Source organism: Hylaeus anthracinus, unplaced genomic scaffold (assembly GCF_026225885.1).
Source record: "Hylaeus anthracinus isolate JK02 unplaced genomic scaffold, UHH_iyHylAnth1.0_haploid 12002, whole genome shotgun sequence".
Classification (NCBI taxonomy): Eukaryota; Metazoa; Arthropoda; class Insecta; order Hymenoptera; family Colletidae; genus Hylaeus; species Hylaeus anthracinus.
This window is the reverse complement of record NW_026534349.1, coordinates 13,201,649-13,224,740: the sequence shown is the minus strand read 5'-3', so window position 1 is coordinate 13,224,740 and position 23,092 is coordinate 13,201,649. Positions and strand designations below refer to the sequence as shown.

At 38.6% G+C, this 23,092-nt stretch overlaps 1 protein-coding gene across 1 annotated transcript in view; it reads left to right on the top strand.

The window, feature by feature from the left end:
* The first annotated feature begins 8,814 nt into the window (after positions 1 to 8,814).
* Positions 8,815 to 23,092, top strand: part of LOC128891810 (TWiK family of potassium channels protein 9-like) — a 102,343-nt gene continuing 88,065 nt past the window's right edge. The window contains exons 1-2 of the mRNA XM_054151630.1: positions 8,815 to 9,824; positions 12,177 to 12,462. Coding sequence (XP_054007605.1) covers positions 9,465 to 9,824; positions 12,177 to 12,462 — 646 coding nt within the window. The 5' untranslated portion in view covers positions 8,815 to 9,464. The remainder of the gene's footprint in view (positions 9,825 to 12,176; positions 12,463 to 23,092) is intronic.

Below are 23,092 nucleotides of genomic sequence, written 5' to 3'. Positions count from 1 at the left end.
AATTTCACTTTATGACCCGAAAATTTTCTTCGCGTGCATTGAAGTATTGCTGAGAATTTTATATACTAAACTTTGGGAACTATAATGTATGTTTTTTAAATATGGTGGAACAAATTGTTGGACTTCCAGAGCGATAGAGTGAGAAGTACTGAAAGTCTCGACGCTTGAATCGGATTCTCTTTAGAAAACTGACAATTGAAAGTTATATGAATAATATAGACTATGGGAAAACATTATTTGCTTGACTTACAATTTTAGTTTTTTGAAGAAGAAATAATACTCGAATGCCTTACAATGCAGTGACGTAAACGCTGCTCTAGTGTAAGTAAACTTTTGACCACATAATTTATTTACAGAGAACCACATATAAAATATCATACCAAGCAACAATACAGAAATTAATGTGCAAAGAAATTTTCTGCTTAATTAAGGAATCTTTCGAGTATGAAATGCCGTTTAAAAACTCCTCGAGTTCAAGGGGTTAACAGTAAAATAGTTTGGCGAGAGATATTGTACAGATATTGTATCGATCAATGGAATAAGAATAACCCCCATGGAACACAGCAGCTATTTGATATTCAGGGCCAACTGCGTTGTACCGCGAGAGCACGTTCTATATTCCATCGATTCAGGACGATTTTGAATACCGCAGCGCGGCCACCTTAATGAAATTTTCGTGAGTGTTGACACACCTATTCTCTTCCGTGGACCACGATCTCGTTGGCCGATACAAGAAATCGTGAAAAAAATCGACGAAGGAGTTGATGACAATTTATTTTAGTTTTACCATGCTAAGTCTATGTCCTATTTTTCTCGCTGATACAAGTGAAGATGTTTGTTTCATAGTGTTAATAATCCAATCGTACAGATATTTATTTAACTAGTATTTGAATTTTACAGTATCTAAAAAAATATTGATAGAATTTTGTAAGTTTGAACATATTGAAAGAAATACATATTTGTTTTAGTTATAGGCATTGAGATGTTAAGAGTGGAAAGTAGCCAAGCATCGCTTTTCTTCCGACTCGATTTACAAATTTTGAGATTTTAAATTGAAAACGTATTTTTATCGAAATAAAACATAGCCTATGTTACTCAGGGATATTGTAGCTTTCTGTTACTGAAAAAGTTTTTAAACTCGGTTCAGTAATCCCGGAGATTAATATGGAGTTCTTTATAATATTAGTACAGATAAGACCACAAATCTGTTATTATTGGTAAAATTGTGCTCTCCATCGTACATACGACTTTGTAACACATAAAGAACCGTTGGTCTTCAATTGATCTTTCTATCTTGAATAAAGTCGAAAAAATGCAATTTTAATTCGTGTCTATAATTAAATGATTATTGCCTGTTCATAAATTTAATCCTGTATCTCTGAAGATGTTCTAGAGAATCGAAACATTAGCAGACCATTAAATTTGTCTTCCTTTTTATGTTAATTTTATTATACCCCCTAAAACACTCCCATTTGTTCTACTATCGGATCAATTAATTTTATATCCCACAAGCAATCCCTCCGGCGCTAACCACTGAACGTTTAATGCCTTTCCCACCTGCATACATTTGCAACCAAAGTTGCTCGATTCTAATCGACGTTCGTACCATTAACGTTCGTGCGAAATTAATATAAATTTATCGCCGACGGTGGTAGATACGACGAGAAATATTACCCAGGCCAATATCGAATTCGTACAGTCAGCAGCTCACGGTTTAAAAAGTCGTACCCGCCCCCTCGTAAACCAAAGCAGTTTTAACACTTATCTGGCGGTGCTCTATTTGCCGGAAAATTTGTCCCACTTTACTTAGCGACAAATTTTCGCCGTCTCTCTCCCGCGTCCTCCCTCTCGCTTTCTCGCTCACCAGACCACTGGCATCCGCCTCGCATCTCGACCTCATCCAATTCCCATTGCCCGTAGTGGTGCGACGGGGCTGTTCGAGCAAAAGCGACCGGGTAAATATCTTGCAGTGACGGTAAACGGAATTGAATAAACATTTTTCAGCAAATAGAATCGACAATGGTACGAATTTAAAAGTCGCTGAGACGAGCACAGGTGGTTCTCTCCCCACCCTCTCTCTCCCGCCCCAAGCGGGAAAAGCGCCCAACGGAAAAATCGCATTTCACATTTTACGGCCTCCCTTCCCCCACAACTCCGTTCCACAGTCGTGGACCACGTTTTTTTGCCCTTGTTCACCATCGTACACTTTCGTTCCCTTGTCCGACGACCTCACTTCGTTCCTCTCGAGTCATCGCGAACATCAACGTCGACCCCTAAAAACCTGTGGGCGTTCGCAGACGACGAAACTCGCGGCGTCTCGGAACCCTCTCGACTTTTCTGAGCCAGTTATCTCTCGATTCTTGCCGGGAATCGGTTATAAATGCTAATGTCCGCGCCAGCTGCGGCGCAATCTCCGAAGAGGAACGTTTAGAGATGATACGCGCCCCGACCGGCAATTTTAGGGTCGATCGTGTCGAGGGAGACGAAGCCGTTCCAGGATGGTTTCGATCTCAAGCACCAGGAGTGGGCCCTGGTTCGGTAATCTCGGGAAAATCAATTATTGTTCTTTGGGTTTGGCCGTTACACGAGTCTTCTGACATTTTTGTCGAAGCGTTTCGGTTACGTGTATTCGCGATCATCCTCGATTTGACGTGTTGGGCTATGATACAAATAAGAATTATGGATAGTGTTGTAACTAAACTGTGAATATTTATGTAAATTCGTGTTTCTACAGATATAGATCAAGAATCTTCTGAACAGCGTAAGGAGTACTTGAATTTCTGGAATTAACATATGACTGTCTTCTTTTCAAGTTTGTATTTTCCTTTGGAATTGAAACTTTCGTTTCGTTTTAATTCATCAATTCCTGGATATTTCAAGAGTATATAATTAAAAGGTAATTGTGAAATTTGAACAATTCCTGGAGGTTATTCCAAAATCAGAATATAGAAATTTCTTTAGGGAAGGTATACCCTCCTCTGGTCTTTCATCCTTATTTATATGCATAAGCAACAGTGATCACGAAAATCGCAATATTTGTATCTTGTATTCTACGACGCCAGTTCCCTTTTTCTGTCTGATCCAGTGTCTGAGGATGTACATATAAAACCAATGAATACTAAGAAGAGAATTATCGTTGTAGAATAACATGACAACAGATGTTAATTTCGAAATTGTGGCGATATTAAATATATTTGCAGTGTGCATCTTTCGATTTGTTAAGTATAAAAGATATTATTTATATTTCATTATAAAAGTGTAGATGCACACTTACTTAATAAAGTTACAATTATAATTTTAATGAAAACTATAAATAAGAAGATTTAGAAGACTGTTCAAGCTAAACTAAGTTTTATTCGAACATAAATTAATTTTATTATTAGTATCAAAGAAGTTTGTATAAAATCCATGTGCATTTGTGTATTAACCAGTTAGCTGTGGGGCCGCCTGTGAGCAATCACAAAGTAACTGTCGCTGTTAAAAAATTCGATCAAAAAAATGGGTTTATTTTATGAAATTGACAATTTTTGTTACTAATATTTACTTATTTGATTAACGTACATATTACACGAAAAACTCAACTAACTAAATTTTACGCATGACGAGTATAATCGTTATGACACAAAATACTGCCTCTTCTCCATCACGAGTATACTAGTCAAACACAGCTGACTGGTTAAATGCTAATCGTCAGGCTTATAGAGTAAGCACTTTTTAAAATACAGAAACTTGAACTTGAATGTACGCACTTACTAGTGACTGTTAACCTAGTGATTGTACAAAATTAATGAAATTTCTACATTTCCTGTATTCCATACAAATAATCTCATCCTGAAACCAACCTTGCACTAATCACAATTCAGAATTCATTCAACATCAAAGTTTTCAACCACAAAATATCCACCAATAAATATTTATCCCGTAAGACTACGACACTTTTAATTTGACACCTTTAACACTCAGGAATTCGACACAAATTGAGCCTTGATCTCGTCAGATCGAACCAACTAACCCATCCCCCGGATCCTATAAAATATGAAAACACCAAAGTGGAGGCCATCGGTCGTTTACGCGGATGCACACCAGCTCGTAAACGCGCCCGCGAGGGGGAAAGGAGGGGGAGGGGGGCAGAGACACATGGGAAAGAAAGCGGCTGAAAATCGGAACGGAAGCGGAAGAGGTCAGATGCATACTGGCGCCATCGCGGGAACCGATTTATGATCGTGGTTCGCCAGTTTGTTCCGATCGGCGGCGCGGGGGGGAGGGGGGGGGGGGGGAGAGATCGTTTCTTCACCGGTACGGAAAAGGAGGATCCGAGAGCATCGATCGATGGAGACGGGACGATAAATTACCATCGACTTAGTATCCCGACGCTCTCAAATTCATTGCCGCTCTTTGTGTTTTCCGAGCCGTTTCCGGCCGTGTGTCTGCTCAAAGCGCGTTTCCACGACTGGATACGGCCAATTTTGCTGTTCAAACACGTCCCGCGCGTGTTTGCGAACTCTCAGCTTGAACTTGTCTGAATTCCAACCGAATGGACGGAAGCACGGGCGCACGGTAAATCCCTGGAAACGTTATTCTTCGGGTATCAGAGTGGCGGCGTGCGATGAAGGGAACCGGTGAAAAGGGATTCTATCGTCGGTATCGAATTCTGAAAGGTCGACCGCAGTTAACCGAAGCTAGGAAGTCACGAATACACCGGGTGAAAGGTAATTGTTGCCGCGATTGGTTAGGTTCGGTCTTTGTTGTGAGCGATTGCGACTCGTGAGTGATTCCACGAACGAGATCGTTACGTTGCTGCTTGATGTGAATCGTACTCTGTTCCGTTTTAAAAGCGCGAGGTTGCTACGTATTATTACATAGAAATAATAATAATAATACCATATTGGCGTCGTCTGGCAAGTTGCTTAAAGTGGAGTTGAAGTGAATCCTAACCATAATTTCGGGTCCTAATGGGAGAACTGGAAACTAGGAAAGGAATACAAGAAATTTAAGTAGCTAATTAGAAATTGCTAGTTAGGAAGTGAAGCATAAAAGGAATGCTTAGGTAGATGAAATTCGTAAATGAAAACGAAAAAATCCAATCCACCAATGGATAAGTAAAGCGTTTAAAGACTCTAATCCCGTCAATTTGCACACAAACGTCACAGAACAAAAGACTTCACGTGTTGCGCATCGGCGAGAATGTGGGCCAACCCTGGAAAGACCGGTGCAATTGCTTTCCGCGGGGTCGCCGCATTGTTTTCACGTTTTCGCGGATTCTTCCAGTAATCAAAACGACAAACTTTATAACGCCGGATCCGCAAGGCAGAAACGGATTTCCTTTGGCTTCGATCAAATTCCGAATGTTCGTTATAGCCGAGGCGAAATATCCTTCCCGAACGCTAAGGGTTCATTCCATTTTTGCCTTTATTGGAAACGTTGACGCTACGTATCCCGGTCATGCTCGGACGAGAATTTCAATAGCTCCGTGTTACGAGGATATTAAAAATACCATAGGAACGTTTCGAGTTTTCAACTGTGGCGCAAGGGGGGAGAGAGAGGGGGACTTTCCCTATATATCCCCCCGTGCAAGGTACAAAAGCTCCCGCGGAATCTTCGAATTTAAATATCACTGAACATCGCAGCCAGGCCACGGAACTTGAATCACGCTCGGATATGAAGAACTCCCGGGGGCTTTAAACCAGTTGATCTTGCTATGCATTTATGGATGTCGAAGGACGCGCTATACACCAGGGCGGTTTCCAACGAATCGACTTTTCGTTTCCCGTCCGCGCCGTCCCTCTCGTTCATTTTTATCCGTCCAGGCTTCCCACGCTTCCTTTTGTCCGATTTCGCGGGTACCGTATTAGCGGATTTGAGGATGATCGTCGATTATGGTCGCCCCGGCTCGGTATCAAGAACCGGAGGAAGCTCGTAAAGAAACCGGGGGAGAACATCGCGGGAGTTCTCCACGATTTCCCAAAGGACCGTCTACGATAATTCAACGTCCCGCGGTTTCGGCTGGCATTCAGCTGTCTGCTACGGAACGCGTTCTACGGTCGCCGTCGAAGTCGTCCTGGTCCTAGGGCGTCGGATCTCTGAATCCTTCCGAAAATTTGATACGGCAAGTAAGAGGATCAGCAGCGTTCGAGCACGCTATGGAGTTACGTTCGACCGATGTCCTGCAGTCTCTCCATACCCACGAATCTTATCTCTGGATGATGGTTGGGCTGCGTCCCGTCGAAGACACGCAGTATTTTTCTTGGGGGTCGATGGTACGAGGGTCATTCAAATATAAACTGGAATTTTTGTATACAACTTTATCGATGACAGCCGATAGATACAAATACAAATGGCGTGCCTTATTTTTCCACGTACTTTTCTTCAACAGAATACATTTTCTTCCTCGGATAGGAAGCTTTCTAATCCCCTTATGAAAAAAGCAGCTGGCTACTCTAGTAACCAATTGTTCAAGTAAAGTTGAACCGATGCACAGAGGCCTGGAGTCCCGCCTTTCATGGCCAAAAGTATTTTAGCATTATTTGAAAGTTTAAGGTGATAGTATGGTAGGTCGTCGATGGTATGGTAATTCGTCTCGGTACAGGCCAAAGTATTATGATGTCAAAAATATATATTAACCCTTTGCACTCGAGGCCTTTGTTTCTGGTATCTTTTAACAACTTGAGATGCTTTCTTAGCATTCTATTGTCACGAATGCTAAGCTTAGATTGACTTCGAAAATGAGATCTCTAATTTGATAATTGAGAATCAGGTCACCTTTGCCTCAACGATAATCATTTTATTCACACTTCGAGTTCCACAGAAATTAAGCCTAAAGAAAACCTAGTGGTGACTGAGAGTCACCTTTCGAGTGCAAAGGGTTAACATTTTAAAAGTCGAGGTCACCCTATTTCTGTAAAAAATAGTTTGTTTAAAATTTTGTATTCACTTTTCTACAAACTGCAATATAAACAATTTTGAATATAAAATTTGTTATATCGTGGTTTGTAGAGAAGTGAATACTGATCAACTTTTATTGGAAATATTTTTTGCTAGATCATCAGAAATGTCCGAAAAATCGTGGTAACGTCAGTCAGAAACGGCTGACAGCTTACGGTCCCAAAAGGCGATAAAACGGTGCGCGTCAAATGTTTTAAAACGCATACATTTGAAGGTGCAAAGAGGTCGCAGTTAAAATTAATATGCTCTTTTTAATAATTGTATAAACTTTCATACGAATAAGGTCTCGTGCCTAACACTCATAAACATTTGTTTAAAACCTTTCTAAAAGTTTAAAAAGTAGTAAACCTTACAAAGGCGTCGACTATTTATCTTGCATCAAAAAGCAAAATTATAGAAAACGGCGAATTAAAAATTGTAAACTGTCCGACTATTAAAATTACCACGAAAAGAAACTATACCGACATCGAATGGAAATCGCGAAAATCGTACAGTCGGAAAGGTTTTAGCTTGCAAATTTCCCCGCGCACCTGCCTTGGCACCATCGAAAGTGCCTCGAGTATCGAGTCGCGTTCGGAGTCGTGAAACGGGAAACGGTCAGTTCCATTTCCAACGCGCGCGTTTCCGTTGCATGGACGCGTTGAAATATTACCGCAATACCGCGCCAGACGGAGCGTAAAGAAAAGTAAACGTGAAATCCAATCGACCAATCCTATTTTCTCGTTTCTGTTCGCAGATTACCTCGATCGAGCGGAAGGAAAACGACGCCCTGGTCCGCGGCGTCGCGGAGCCACTGATTTATTCGCGAGGGGGTGGAGGAGGGTGTGAGGGAGGGGGGAGGGGGGAGGCTGGTCGAATGAAAACACCACGTTGCAACGTAGAACGCATAAGCAAATTACTGGATCGAGTCTAACCACGTTAATCGGCTTATTCCCCGCCGAGTTTTCATCTGGAGGCAAAACAGTCTCGCGTTGAATCGACGTGGACCGATGCGCAGAAATTCGTGAAAAAAGTAGAGAAGAAAAATGGGAGAAAGAAGCCGTCGACGAGCATCCGGGCGTCCACGACTCGCGTCGGGAATACTTATCCTGGAAATCCGTTTCATCCGAACGAAGCCTTGAAATTGCCATCCTCTTCTTCGCTGGCCCCGACTGCATACCACGAGGACGTTTCTTTCCTAAGGCCCGAGGACGATGGGGTAGCACGGAACTCCCAGGCTTTACAATTCAGCTACTACGAAGGAAACTTTAAGCGACTTATGGAGGATATTCTTGAAATTCACTCCGCGGTGTTCCTTAAGTTTCTATTTCTCTGCTAACAGAGGGAGAAGAGACGTGCAGCCAAAGTGCCCCAACGGATGTCGCGGTTCCTCTTGTATCGAGGTTAATTGATCGATATCGTCGCTCGAAGAATTCCTGGAATATTTACCAGCCATCGGTCGATACTGACCGCGTTTTTAACGGTTGCAAACGACGAATGAGAGGATCGAAAAGATTTATCGGTCGAAAGCTAATTTCTGCGAGGGGATAAAGCAGCGTGGAAACTCAGATATGCCGAAATTGGATCGGCCCTTTGAAACTCTCGCGAAATTATGCCTGACATAACGACGACGGATTCTTTAATAAGATTCGACGTTCCCTCACCGTCGTCTAGAAGTATTGCTTAAACGTATGAGTCCCTCCTTTGGGGGGTGCCAATATCCCAAAAACGAGGATCCAGGCTCCTGAGTTCGACGTCCGTGGAGAGCCTCGTTTCGAGGAGGAACTAATATCCCAGAAAATATCTCAAACATCGATTTCATCTGTGAAATTCTGGCCCGGGTTCCAGTCAGGGCGATCGTCCTCCAGAAAAATGACTCGAGTGCTAGCTCGACGCGCCATCGAACACTCGCTTCTGGGAAATCCTCTCCGTGATCCGCTCCTGTCGAACGAAAGTATTCCGAGAGGATAGAAAAATCGACCACAGTCGAGGGACCGACTCCGCGACTACTGTTCTCGATAAACATTCCAAGGTGAGGCATTCGCGATCGCAAAGCGCGTCCAATGGAGTGTTTCGATCCGAGACCCGCTCTCGATGGGGTGTTCGATGTTTCTCTGGCTAAGAATCGCGCGGTACAGTCTGTGCAAATGGACTCGCGAAGATCCCGCAGATGGTCGCGACGAAAACTGTTGAGGAACGTCCCCGTTGACGAACGTAGCACGACCAGCATTCGAAGCGTCGGAAAAATGAATAGGAGCGGACAGGAGTGATAGCAAACAGAATTCGGGTCCCAACCTCGCTGGAGGAACTGACGATGCGGATGGCGCGAGATTAGCTATCGAGGGAGCTCGAAGAAGATTAGAAAGGACCGCTCTTATCCTCTGATTTTTCTTCCCCTTCGGCGTTGGTTCTTCCTATCAACAGGAGCGGGCCGACAAATGCGAATGACAGCCTGCCTTGAGATACCGTTCGACAAATGTGAATCAAAAGACGGAACTGGGTGATCCGACAGAAAGGGCGAGGATAAAAAAAACGAAGGGAGGATGGAGAAGGACAACGCGAGACATTACAGAGCTTACGAGGGCTTCAAGCCCGCGAATAATGGCAATACATCGTCCCTGAAGAGGTCGACGTCGGACCGCTCGAAAACTCATCCATCGAGACAAGTGAGGTGTCTCTGCTTCGGCGGGGTGCCGGACAAGGCCAGCCAGCACTCCTTCTTGAAGGGTTTTGTTATAAACCTCGGGATATGCGCCCTCCTCGTGGGGTACACTTTACTGGGCAGCTTCATCTTCCTCGCTATCGAAGGCGGCAGCGACGTCGGGATACAACAAAGGACGCTTGCCACTACAATAGGGGGGAATCAGCCTACTGGCCGGAACGCTACCGCTTGGCTGAAGCAGGTGAGCGAGCGAATAATCATTTTTGATCGATGGTTGCACGTGTTGACATAGCTAAGTGGCTACGAAGAGATCTTTGCTAATTGTCAGATTTTGATGGAATTTTGCTAGCGGCATCTAGTAACTTGGTACTTTTTTTCCAAAGGGGTGGACACACCCCTTGTGTTGCTGAAATTAGATCTCCATAACAGCTTCCAGTTGAACCCTTCCACTACTATTTTCTGCAATTGTGTTTTATAGTTTTGATCTACTTTCCGGTTCTCTGTACCATCTCTTCCCTTACGTTACAAGATATTCAGTGAAGATTTTACATGTACAAACACATCAGAGTGATCTAATTCAAGCATGCCTGTATAACTTTTAAATTGCAAAATTTAGCGAGGAACGTTTTAAATGAAAGTTATATTTTATGTGGAAACTTGCTCATTATTAAGAACAATGTTCAAAAAACCTTTTTTTCGTACGACTCTTTACAAGCTTCCAAAAATAGTATAACTATTATTCGAATTACTTTCATTAAGAGATAGTTTCCCATCCAAGTCGGAGAGCAACTACATAGATCGAAATAAGTTACAATTAGACTGCAGATATTTATGCAAATTAATATTTGCTCAGATATAGACAAAAAATGTAAATATTCCCCATCCTCCAAAAAAATATTAACGTCTAAAATTAAAAGTATCAGAGTCTCTCTATTTTTTTTTTAAATTCTCTGCAATTTTAACCGGAAACACATCAACTCTGCGATTCCATCGCCATTTTGATGACAAGTGAATTAAAAATTAAGCAAATAACTCGACATCAGATCCAATCGCTGATAGGAATACCATTTGTACTCCTTAATACGATTTGCAGCGAAACTGTTCTCCAAAAATGGAAATTACGAATTATGAATTATTAATTTGAATTATTAATTGATCGGCAGAAATGGGACTAAATGAGTTATACGATTCAACTGTGATCGCTGTTCCATAAATAAAACTGTGATTTTTTGGGAAATGTAGCTTGAAAAATTAACTTTAGTAAATTATTAGAGGACAAAACATACTTTAATTTAAATTTATGTTTTTCATCATATAAAAATACGAATTTGCATGAACGTCCCCGGTCCAGTTATCCATGTTCAAAAGAAGTCCGCTGTCATTATCAACAAATCTGCGAAACTTTGAGTTCGTCCATCGCCTGGAAGGGATGAACAGTATCGGTGAAAGTAAATCTCGATTTATCGTCACATCTCCGGTTTGATCTTTCTTTCTTACCTGAGATGACCTCACTGAACCCGAAGTCAATCGAATTATCTGTGCGTTCTGGCGTTAGCGCTCGCTTCAACGAAGTTTTATCGATCGAACGTCTCGTCCACTTTTTTCCTTTTACTAAACTCAAACCCGTATTGCAAGGACTCCTGTACAGAAAAGATATTTCCGTTTAGCGGACTTCTTACACTTTACTACTCTTGACATGTCCCTTTTAATAAATATTCCAATTCTTTAGATGTGTGTTCCTCGAAATGATCATTTTTAACGTGTTATACATATATGATACTCAAAGATTACTTGGCTTATCGATTTAAATATTGAATGTATTTGTCTCCTTGAGGACAGAATTAAATATATTTTACTTAGCATATTTTTATTTTTACAAATTTAAAAATATGTGTATAAATGAAATTATGGAAAAGAAATGTCAACAAGGTGTCTTGATTGTCCTCCAGGATATGGTTCGCAACACATATTCCACTATGGTTTTTACTAGAAACCAGTAGGTACTTAAACATTAATTTTAAATTTGTGATTAGCAGTAGTAACCAGTTGCCATAAAAGGGTTAAGAACGAACCTTCATCTAAAACAAGTGCTACTAGCCCAAAATATTGAATGCCTCTATGTTTTAACAGACTCGAAACAAGATAATGTCGAAAACTGATCAATTCTTATGAAAGTGTTACTATTTTTTTAATTTTCAGAATTTTACCCCGAAATCATACGTATCATTAAAACATACCTATTTTCATTTATCTTCATTACTCAAAGCACGTAATCACTCATTTTCATCCTAATCTAATTATTTTTTCACCAAAAAAAAATATCATAGAAAACCTTCAACCGTCGCTCCAAACTACCAGAACCTTAATCAGACTCCAGACAAGCACATTGTACAGTTTTTGAATCAACTGTATATTGTAGAATATATAACAAAATAGCAAGAACTAAACACTAATAATCTTTATCTCGCAAAGGAATATTCTCAGCACCCCTTATTTATAATGTCTTCAAAGTATTTGTCCACTTTTTCGACTGGAGAACGTGTTCACGCGATTACATCATTAAAATTCTAACAAAACAATCTACTATGCGTAGGTCAATTACGAGGCAAGGACGAAGACCGTGGAAAACATATGGATAATCACGGAGAGTTTGAACATCCTTTACCGTGAGAATTGGACGAGACTGGCCGCTCAGGAAATCGCACGTTTCCAAGATCAACTAGTGAAGAGGATCACTGAGGACATGATGGCGAACCAGAACGTCGGCACCTATGTCGGAGGTTCCTCCAGCGATCCTGTCACCGAACGACGGCCACCGGAGTACGAGTGGAACTTCGCCAAAGCGTTTTTGTACTCTCTCACGGTGCTGACTACGATCGGTAAGTATTTAAACAAATTAACCTGATAGTTGATACGACGTCAGACTTTGGACTCGTCCAAGTTCTCGTTCGATTTGCTGTGAGTTCGATTTGCCAGAGTGAAAGTGGATTCTACAGTCAATTTGAAGTATTGACAGGGAATGAACATCAGTGATACAGTATCGTAGTAGAGACAGTAGATCAAAAAGTAGAGTAAAGATACTCAGATCTCGTTTCTTATTCGAAGGATTCGAATAATTACCGTTGGTTTTGTACGACGATTAAACGCGAATGATAATATTTATTTGACTTCAAATTATTATTTGTATTTTTTAACGTCAGATAACTTGGGATTATTTCTATTCAACGAATAAAAGACAAGATTACTATCTTTTATTTGATATTTGAAATTCGTATGTAGATACAGATTTTATTAATGTCTGAATTATACAGATTCACTGGTGTAATTGACGAATGTGAGAAAAGTTGTTTATCTGCAAATAAAAAGTTCGATAGTGACTGGCTCGTGGTGTATAGTCCATGATAACCCTCCCTAACATCAGTGTTATAGTCAAAACTGTGAATTAGTTAAGATGTATACGTTCACCAATGTATTGGTATTAAACTAGGATTTGGATTAAATCTCAGTATAATCTCTAGTAAAATGTACGTATTTTCGAATAATGCTGCAAGTCTATTTGCACTTGTATATATAGAAAAATAACGTTACCGTAATCATTCACTAGTGACAGTTTAAATACACTGATCATCACTCTCCACTGTGACATAAACGTTCCCTCAATCGCCACTATCGTTCCCACTATCTTAATTATGAATCTAGCTACATTGTTGATATAATAGCTTCTTAAACGAAGATTTGAGTAACTGCATTTCTACATCATTTTCATTGTAGAATTGAATAATGCAAAAATAAATTTGAACATAATCCAATGTAACTATTTCTTAAACCAATTCAAGTACATTTGGGACTGTCATCGACTGTATATTGTAGAATATATAACAAAATAGCGAGAACTAAACACTGACAATCTTTATCTCGCAAAGCAATATTCTCAGCATCCCTTACTTATAGCGTCTTTAAAGTATTCCTGTCTCTGTTAGTCAGTTGACTTCTTGTTTCTTCCGTCGATTCTGCTGACACAAGTTCTCCTGCTACACCCATCTTCTTGTCTTTGGCACTAGTTAGGCGATGCACTGTTTGAAAGGGAGAGAGTTTCCTCAAAGTGCTCTGCGGAGTCTGAGCTGGGGATCGAGACAGATCTCTACTTTAACAGAGTCTAACTTTGACAGGTTCTCCTCAAGCTAAGGGTTGGGGGATTGGGAGACTTGTGATGAGGTTTAGAGGTCTTCAACCGTCGGTGAGCATTCTCTCAGCGAATGGCAATTTCAAGAGAAAATTAGAAATACCGTGATTGAAACAGAAACACAAGGTGTGCTCAAGCGTGACTGATATCAAATGCTTGTCTGGATCGTAGACTTATAAAGACTTTATAAAGACTGTCTTCCTGTATCCTGTATTTATTTAAGTGTTTCAACTATACACCCATAATTATTAAACTGATGCTATTTCTTTAATTACACGTTTATCATTATCGCTCTCAGTCTTCTTCTCGTTGCTCCATAGTTTTAATGCTGTTTGCAGTATCTCTTATATTCATTTGTATATCTATTGGGGTCCACTGGCCTCTCTATAGCTCGGTATCTCGAGATCGCTAAATCCGTACTGTAGCTACAGTTAAACATAGCTACAGCCCCTGAGGACAGAAACTTTCTTTCTACATGTCCTCTGTGTCTAGAATAACAACATAGTTGTAAATGACGAACAATTATTAATTGACTTCGGATGTTCATGTAAAATCATATTTTTATGGTGAAAAAACAGAAACTTGAATTGAAGTATGTTTTAGCTTCCAAGTATTGCAACGTGTATTTTATTTTTATATTCTATATATTTATGCATTCGAACGCATCATTGTATGTTTTTGTACATTTTGAAGGTACCATTATTGCATGCAATTCAAGAATCAAATGAATTCAAGTAACTAATGTTTACTTCAAATGCAAGCCAATAACAAAAGTATAAAATTGTTTTCATCAATTGTCGTATAAGGTTGTAGCATTTCAGTCCAATTGAATATTATCTCAAGTAAATTATTTCTTTTTGTTGTAATATTATACACATTCGAAAACTTTATTCTTTGTATAGACTTTCCCTTTTAAAATTTTTCAGTTGGAGCTAATTAGAATCAATTTTCGCATTTAACAAGATGCAGTGTCCAATACGTACTAATTAACATTTTCGACCGATCTACGTCCCTCACAAAAGCAAATAATCTTAATTTGAAACAAATTCATTCTTATTCGAGTACTTCATCCAGTATGTTTTATTTAAACATCGCTATATTATTATATAGCTATTATATTATTCTACCATTGTCTTCGCTTGACCATTTAATTGGATGCCACGAAAGGACCACAAACGCAGACCAACAGTACCATGTGCTCCTTGCTTGTAGACACAGAAGATCTGTCTGCGTGCAAGAGAGGATTCCTTTAATTTCTTGTGTGAACTCGCGTGCCATTTACGGATCGCCTATCGCAAACCATGCCAGAGCTTTATTCAGATTACACGCCGTGTCTTTGACTTCATTCGTATGCTTCAACATCTGTCTAGCTCGATTTTGGATACCTTGCAGCCCCCAGTTTCACCGCTCGCGATTCTCTGTGCGGGTTCCTTTTAGCTTTTGACGCTATTCCGTGAAAATTTATTCGTCGAGCACTCCATTTGAGCATGGAGACGTTGAAATACATCGCTGTACCGTTAGTTAACATGGAACAGCAGGTGGGAAAATTGTAGCATACGTTTCTTTGTAATCTTTAACAATCATCTTCGCTTTCGTAAATCGATTTATAATTGTTGGTTAGTACAATTTCACATCCTAGAGTACCTAATCTCTCAGTCGTTTAGTATCTTGCATATTGTTTTAAAGAACATCATCTGCCAATAGCTTTTTAAATGAAAATTTGAATAATTTTATTATTTTTTTTTATTTGTTTATTTAAGCCTCTATGAAACTCTCTAATAATGAGAATTATATGGCGTTATATAGGTTTGTACATGATACGATTTATCTTATATCTGAGGGACAATACAAAGAACTTGTTCTTATTTCAAATGTTTACAGCATCTTTTTTTTTAAACATGTAGATTACACGCTTTTATGAATTGACATAAGTGAGAACATGCTTTACTTTCCGGTTTACGAAGTAAGAGTCTTGTGTTCATTGGAAATTGAAAGCCGCACTTCTGAGACTTTTTATTAATTTAATTCGTGGGGAGTTATACATTGGACATGGTCAGACTATGTGGTTCAAGTCTTGTAGTCCGTCATCACAATTACATTTTGCATCGCTTCATAATTTTATTTATACATTATTCGATGTATCGAATAATGCAAAAGTAAAATTGAGAAAAAGTTTGTTTAACCTATTCGAAATAAGATGTTGGATACCAATAATAGAAATAAACCTCTAATAGCGTCCGAGAAAGAATTCATTACATTTTAATTTACAAAATAAACATTCATAATCTATCAAATTTATTTTAAAAAATAAAAAAAATAAATTGTTATTCCTCTAAGATAATTGTGTTTAGCATAAAGTCTGCAGTTAACATTTTCTTTTGAGTATTTCGCTCCAAACTACAGAAGGTTTGCAGGAGACTACTGCAAACGTGGTGTATCCAATGCTATCCATATTTAATTAATGGGTCAAAGGACAGACACTGGAGGTGAGCTTTGAAAGGACATCTACGAACAAATAATTACTGGAAGCAAATACTATACAATTCTACATGTCGGCTACAGTCATACCAAGACGAAATGGTAACAATGGTCGCAGGCTGGCCAGTGCAAAGACGGTTGTCCCTCCCGATTTCACCGCTGTAGTTTCTTCCATTTTATTGGCGTGCATTATTTAAATGATTAGACAGCATGTCCATGCTAGTGTGTAATCTCGTCGCTAAATTTCGCGAATTCTATTTTGCTTCAGTGATTTTTGTCGAACAATTGAATATTGTCGTCAGCTGAGAATAAATTTGCAGAGTTCGTTACGACCTCTTGGAGCTCTGCCATTTCTTCGGTGTTCTTAAAATTTATTTTACCAAACTTGAATACTATCAATTTCTTCATTGTATCCGAAGTAATATTATCTCATTTATATTGTAATATTTAACCATAAATATTTTTGATACATTGAACATTCTTTCTGAACTATTCTATCCAAACGATCCCATAGTTCCACTATAAAATTGAATATGGCACTCAAAACATTTAATATTATTAAATATTATTAAATTTAATATTATTAAATGTTAAATACACATCCGATATAAAATTTAGTGTATCTTAGCATCAAAAGTTATATAGTAATAATTTACTGTGTATATTAATTATTCATTAGATAGATGGAGCAAGTGTCCACATATTTATGAACGAGGGTGTATTTTCCCTTCAAAGCCACATGTTTAGCAAATTCTGTACGGGTTGGTGCAGATAGTGTAGTAATGTTTACGAAACATTTAAGCGTTTAGCTTTAGGGACCGTGCAATTCCAGAGGCGTTCAAATCAGAGTGTTATCTTTTCTCGAAGGTTTACTCGCCCTAGAAAGCGGAAAAACCAAACTAACAACTACAAACACTTCCAAAATCACCTACGGGAAGATCAATATCTGAAAGAAAAAAAAAACGAAATTTTATCTTCGACAAGCAGTAATTCTTTCCTCCATGACAAAAATCTAATTGTAAGAAGCTTAATACAATCATAAAATTGTTAATATTGGCTCAGTTTTAGCAATCAATCTGTGTATACATCTGTGTATACATCTGATCTGTGTATCTGTGTATATGTATATATATTCCATGACTGCAACTATGTATTAATTGTATATATTATAAATATTATTATTACTATTAATGTCCACGCTATTCGGTCTAATATTCTTCTTCCAAATTAATTTATTAAAGACGACATGTGGTACAAATCACGCACCAAATTAATGTGAAAGACAACTACACTCAGGTAAATTTTCTACTTTCATAAACTGTTTTATTTGATAGAAAAAATTATTCACGTGCCTGGAGTTATTTGGAGTTCAACAAATGTATTTCTATGCTCCCTCTTGTAGTTTTTGGGGGTATTTCAATATATATTGGATATTTCATATAAACATGTACTAAATGATGCGAATAACAACACTGTCAATATTGACAAAAATGTTTAATCATTTTCGTTATAAATGTTGACTAAAATTATCACAAGATTACAATCTGTTAGTTAATTACCAGTATGAAATTAATGATCGTTTACAGTACACAATAAAAAAAGAAAAATGATGTAACCTTTCATCGACGCGATCGTTTATAATATTCCTCCAAACGAGTGGATCTGAAATTTTACATTCAGGAGGACGCGGAAAGCATTAAGCACGATCGAAATTTGCATACATCCTTAAAACATCCTCGATTTAAATCCAGCACATCCTCCTAACACTTGCGTCGCTGTTTCCCCTTTTTTATCATTTAAAAGAACTTTTGCATTGTAGACGAGCGAGGCGGCCTTTAGCGTTTCACACCCGCTAAATTTCTTCAGCCAACACTCGCTAGTTTCCACGAGCTGGTGTTCGCTGTTCCTTAGAAATTCCCGACTCACCCTCTGCCCAAGAAAAATAATACTTCCTCGCTGATTACAACTCTTTTTCGCAAACTAGCGTATCGGAACGGAACGGCGATAAAAAGAGAACCTTTCTCCTTCCTTTCATGGCTTCACCTGCTTCTTCCTGCTTTCATCTTTTCTCTCGGTAGTATTTAAACGAGGTTAAAAAAAGACTGTCGGTCGTTAAGAACTGCATATAGAGCAGATATTTCGTGCGAAATTTATTCGATCCTGTGTCCACTTGCTTTTTGGTGATTACCTTTGCGATTACTTCTGTATTATTTTTTGTGTTAATAGTGAGGTCCATTTTGGTTAATTATGTAATCATTTCACTTTATAGGAAGAATTTGTAGAAAGAATTGTCTTTTGATTTCGATACTAATTTGATTAAGTTACAATAATTCAGTCACTCGTCAGTGTTAATGAGTAATGATTAAAATGCGAATGTTTATGTAAACATCATGTTCATATTTTTACAGATACAGAAAAAGAATTGAAAGCTAAATGAAAGTAAGTCTTATGTTCTAGATGGCGCTACATGTATATTATTGTTGATATTTTATATACATTTCGATTTATTCTAAATGCATAGTAACCTTTATCGCGAACTAGATTTTACTAAACATTGTTTTGTACATACATATGTGTTACTAAAGATGATGTCACATAAATTAGATATTTTATAAATATACCCTGTACACATTCATTTAATTCTTGCTTCATATTACTTTGCACGTGCATTTGCTTACATACATCTTTTCATAATTCTCTGGTGTCGCCATTAGGATAGTAGTCCGTTAAAGCCCACTGGGCTCTCTATAGCTCGGGTACCTCGGAATTGCTAAACCCGTACTGTAGCTACGATCAGAAACATAGCTAGAGCCCCTGAGGGCTGGTTAAGAAATAGAGTCGGTCGAAGGATTCTGGGGGATTTTGTCAATCGAATGCCATAACTGTAACAAGTTCTAAGACGAACCCTTCATGCCTATAGTCAATAATTCAATTACACTTGGTATGTGTCAGAAGTTCCACGGTTTTCATATCCAGTTAACAGTTTGCGCGCTTTATTGCAGCAGGCGCAAGGCAGTAAAGCGAAGCGAGCCTTGAAACAATATTAGCAGAAGAACAGAGTGGAAGATTATTTCGTTTCCGGAATTCTTGAATTCATCGTTCCTATTTCCTCTTGTCCCTCACGAGGAGCCTCTCGCAGCGGTATTTTTTGCCCCCTTTCTCTTCTAGTTTTTACCTTACACGGTGCTTGATTACGAAAAACCTCGTAGTGCTCTTCATCAACTCGCATGAGCACAAAAATATACCAGGCCGCTTACACGCGCGTCATTCTTCTTTCCCAAACATTCGAGACGTCAACTGGACAATGTTGATAGAGTTCGCAGCTGCGCTGGAAAATTCTCGAAACTTTTTCGACGATTTTCCATAACGGCTTCTCGAGGAAAGAATTTTCAAATGTTTTGGGATACTCGAATCGTGAAAAATTTGGTTCTGGATGTCAAGAATCTTAGAAAATATCGCATAAGATATTGTTGACGCGTTCTTTACAGGTTAATGCACATAACAATGGCAAATAAGAAATCAGTTGAGGTTTATTTTAGATTGTCGATTAAGTAAAGAAATATTTATGATACAGCAAGCAATATAACTTCAATAATTTAGTCGTAAATAGTAATAGGTATACTAATTGCGAATAATTCCAATTTAAAGAGATTTTTAGATTTTTCTGCGTGTTCAATTTAATGAAAGCATTCATCTATGTGACTGAATACGAATTTATACAGCCAAATTAATTGTTTTTTTTTTCTTTTATTACACTGTGTGAGGCATTAAAAACAGGCAACCTAAATAATTCGGTTACTCCTAACGATAGAAAAAAAGTGTCGAACATGAGTTGTTTGATTTCGAGGGGCACGTAAAGTGGTGCCAATAACTTTTTTAATAACTTTAATAACTTTTCTATCGCTAAAAGCAAGCAAATTATTCAGGTGGCTTCTTTTAAATGGCTCACCCAGTATAATACTATGTCGAGTACTTTTTCTTAATTGCATATTTAACGTCGCATCAACCTTTGGTTATTAGCGACAGTTTCTTATGAGGTTTTCTCCAATGTTAGATGTTGGTCCATATGTGTGCATCTTTAAGTAGCTGAATTATTTTGTTTAAGTTTTCTTTTGTGCTCCACGCTTCCTTTAAACTAGTGGGTATTTCGTATTGTATGCGGAGTGGTTCCGTATTTTTACAAGTAAATATTATGTGTTCTATTGTTAGAATTTCGTTGCATGTACGGCAGGTGGGTCTAATGGTCTTCTCAAGTAGGTGTTTATGCGTGTAATTTGTATGTCCAATTTTGATGCGCGTAATTTTGACTTGTTCTAGTCTGTTGAGGTGTCGTGTGGGTGATTGTTCGAAAAAGTCATCTGTTATTCTATGGATTTTTAGTGTCTTTTCTGTTTTCCAAATATTGTTCCATTTTTCGTTGATCCAATCGCGTAAGTGTCTTTTAATATGTTGCAGAAGGATCGGTATTTCGTGATGTTCTTCCTAGATAATCTATAATTCTCGATATACATTTCACGACATTTAAACAGTCTTCTAGACAAACAAAAAATGGAACAAATTTTCCCATTGTAATTTATTTCTGTCTCGTTCAATCTAATTTTGTCCTACATTTTCAGAAGTATACTCGTATGCAGTATGATATCAAATGGCCATCAGCGTAAGCCTTCTTTCTTTAATTCCTTCAAAATAGCGAAGTTTTCCTGGAAGTTTAAATCTGACTTTAAATTTGTCCCATCTCGTGACCGGTCATTTTCAATCTCGGAAAGGAAATAACGGAAACTGAGGAAGGAGTTAGAGGAAGGATTAAGAATAGAGAAAGGTCCGTCAGGAAGTTGGATGAGGAGTTACAGGATTGAGAAAACAAACAAGAAAGAATATTGAAAGAATTAACAGAGAGATCTGAAAGTAAATTAGAGACGGTGACAGTATAAGAATCGTTCAATAATACAGAGTGACGCAATGCAGTCATATTGGGAAACTTCAGAATCTACAATGTTGTATAAAAAGTATTTTATATAAGAATTATGCGCAGTTTTGAAGAAGTTATGTATTACTTTCTGATTACTTTATGGGAGTATTCTAGTTTAGAGTGTCTTTTATTAATGCTTTTCGAAGATTTTTTTTTCGATCTATAAAGAATTTTTATGACGGGTTTTGCACACATATTTATTCACATTTCTATGAATCAAGAACATTTTTTAAGTATATTGGTATGAGTAGTCAGGCATCTTTTTGAATTAAAAGTATTTTAATAAAATTAATTGGCAACTATTTGTGCAAATATTTTTATTGTTGCATTATTGCTATTTATTATTATTATTATTAGTTTCTATGACAGGAAACCTTGACCAGTACTTCGATACTATATTTACTGCACGTCAAAAACTTCTTGAGTGGTAGGTCTCTAAATTTTAACCAGCTTCTGTTAATCAAAAGTAAATGTTGTCTAACTGCAAAATAGTCTTTTCCAATATTTCTGCTCATTACGTTTGAATTTCATTCAGAGGCAATTTCTTTAGCTCCCAGAATATCTACTGCACGTTAAGGACTTTCTAAGTAGTAATGCTTTCAATTTTAACCAGTTGCAATTTCATGTGACAAGAAAACTTAATCCATAGTAAAACAACCTTTTCAATACGTCACATCACTAAATCTCAATTCCACCCAGAAGCAATCTCTCCAACTCCCCAGTATGGAAAGCACTCGTTAAGAGCTACCTGGGTGGTAGCTCCCTAAATTTAAAACTGTTGCTATTAATCAATAGTTTCTGTAATAGGAAATCTTAACCAACAGCGAAACAGCATTTTCCAATAATTCTGATCGCTGAATCTGAATTCCATCTAAAGGCTCTCTCTCTCTCTCTCGCCGGGTGTACACAGTGTACGTTAAGAGCTTTCCAAGCGGTGGCGTTCGGAATTTTCGCAGCAGAAATTGTCGATGCATTAGAAAAGTACAAAAAGTGAAAGAGGAGCATATATTGCGACGATAATTCGATAAGCTGCTTCGTATCCCCATTTGTTCCTCTACGGACGTTCTCTCCGTTTCGCATCCAACCCCGATGCTCTCTACTTTTCCTTTTTCTTCTGTTTCGTTTCTGCCTTTTTTTTTGCAATATCCACAAAACTCATGGACTTCCAATCTGTTTCGGTAATAACCAGAGTAAACGATCGGACGTGACGTCACCCGGCTCGAACCCCTGGATGGTTTGAAATTGTCGATCCGCGGTCGCGAGCACCGAGTGGTTTCGATATTTAAAGTGGACAACGGAATCCCAGTCGACGCCGTGGCCATTACACGTTAATGTTGGACTTTGTTTGCCTTAAAAATTGATGCTCGCAATACCGATCTACCCGCGTTTCGCCATTTTGGACTCGAAACCGTCGACTCCTGTTACTTCTACGCGATTTTTTCCCTCGGTTCTCCCATTCCCCTTGGGTTGGTATCAGTCGCGTTTTGCACGCGCGAAACTGGTACGTTTTATCGGGAATCGTTCGAACGTAAAATTTCTCTGCCGTTTCTTGTTGTATTTACGAAGGTACGCTGTGTTTTCTTGGTACGAAGGGAACGGACCGCTTACAATTTCAATGCTTGACGCGTCGCGCGTTTAAACGTCTAGAGTAGCGATAGAAACTGACGAAGGTGTCGCATGAAGCGTGAATATGTTACATGGACGTGCATGGTTTCGAGTATATTCCACGTTTACATTAATTTATTACGCTACTTATACCGAATGACTTCTTTGACAAATTAATTTCTGGGGAAGATGTTAGAGGGAACGGTATGAACTTGAATAATAACGTACCTACGTGAGTGCATTCTTCCATTACATTAATTTATTACGTGACTTG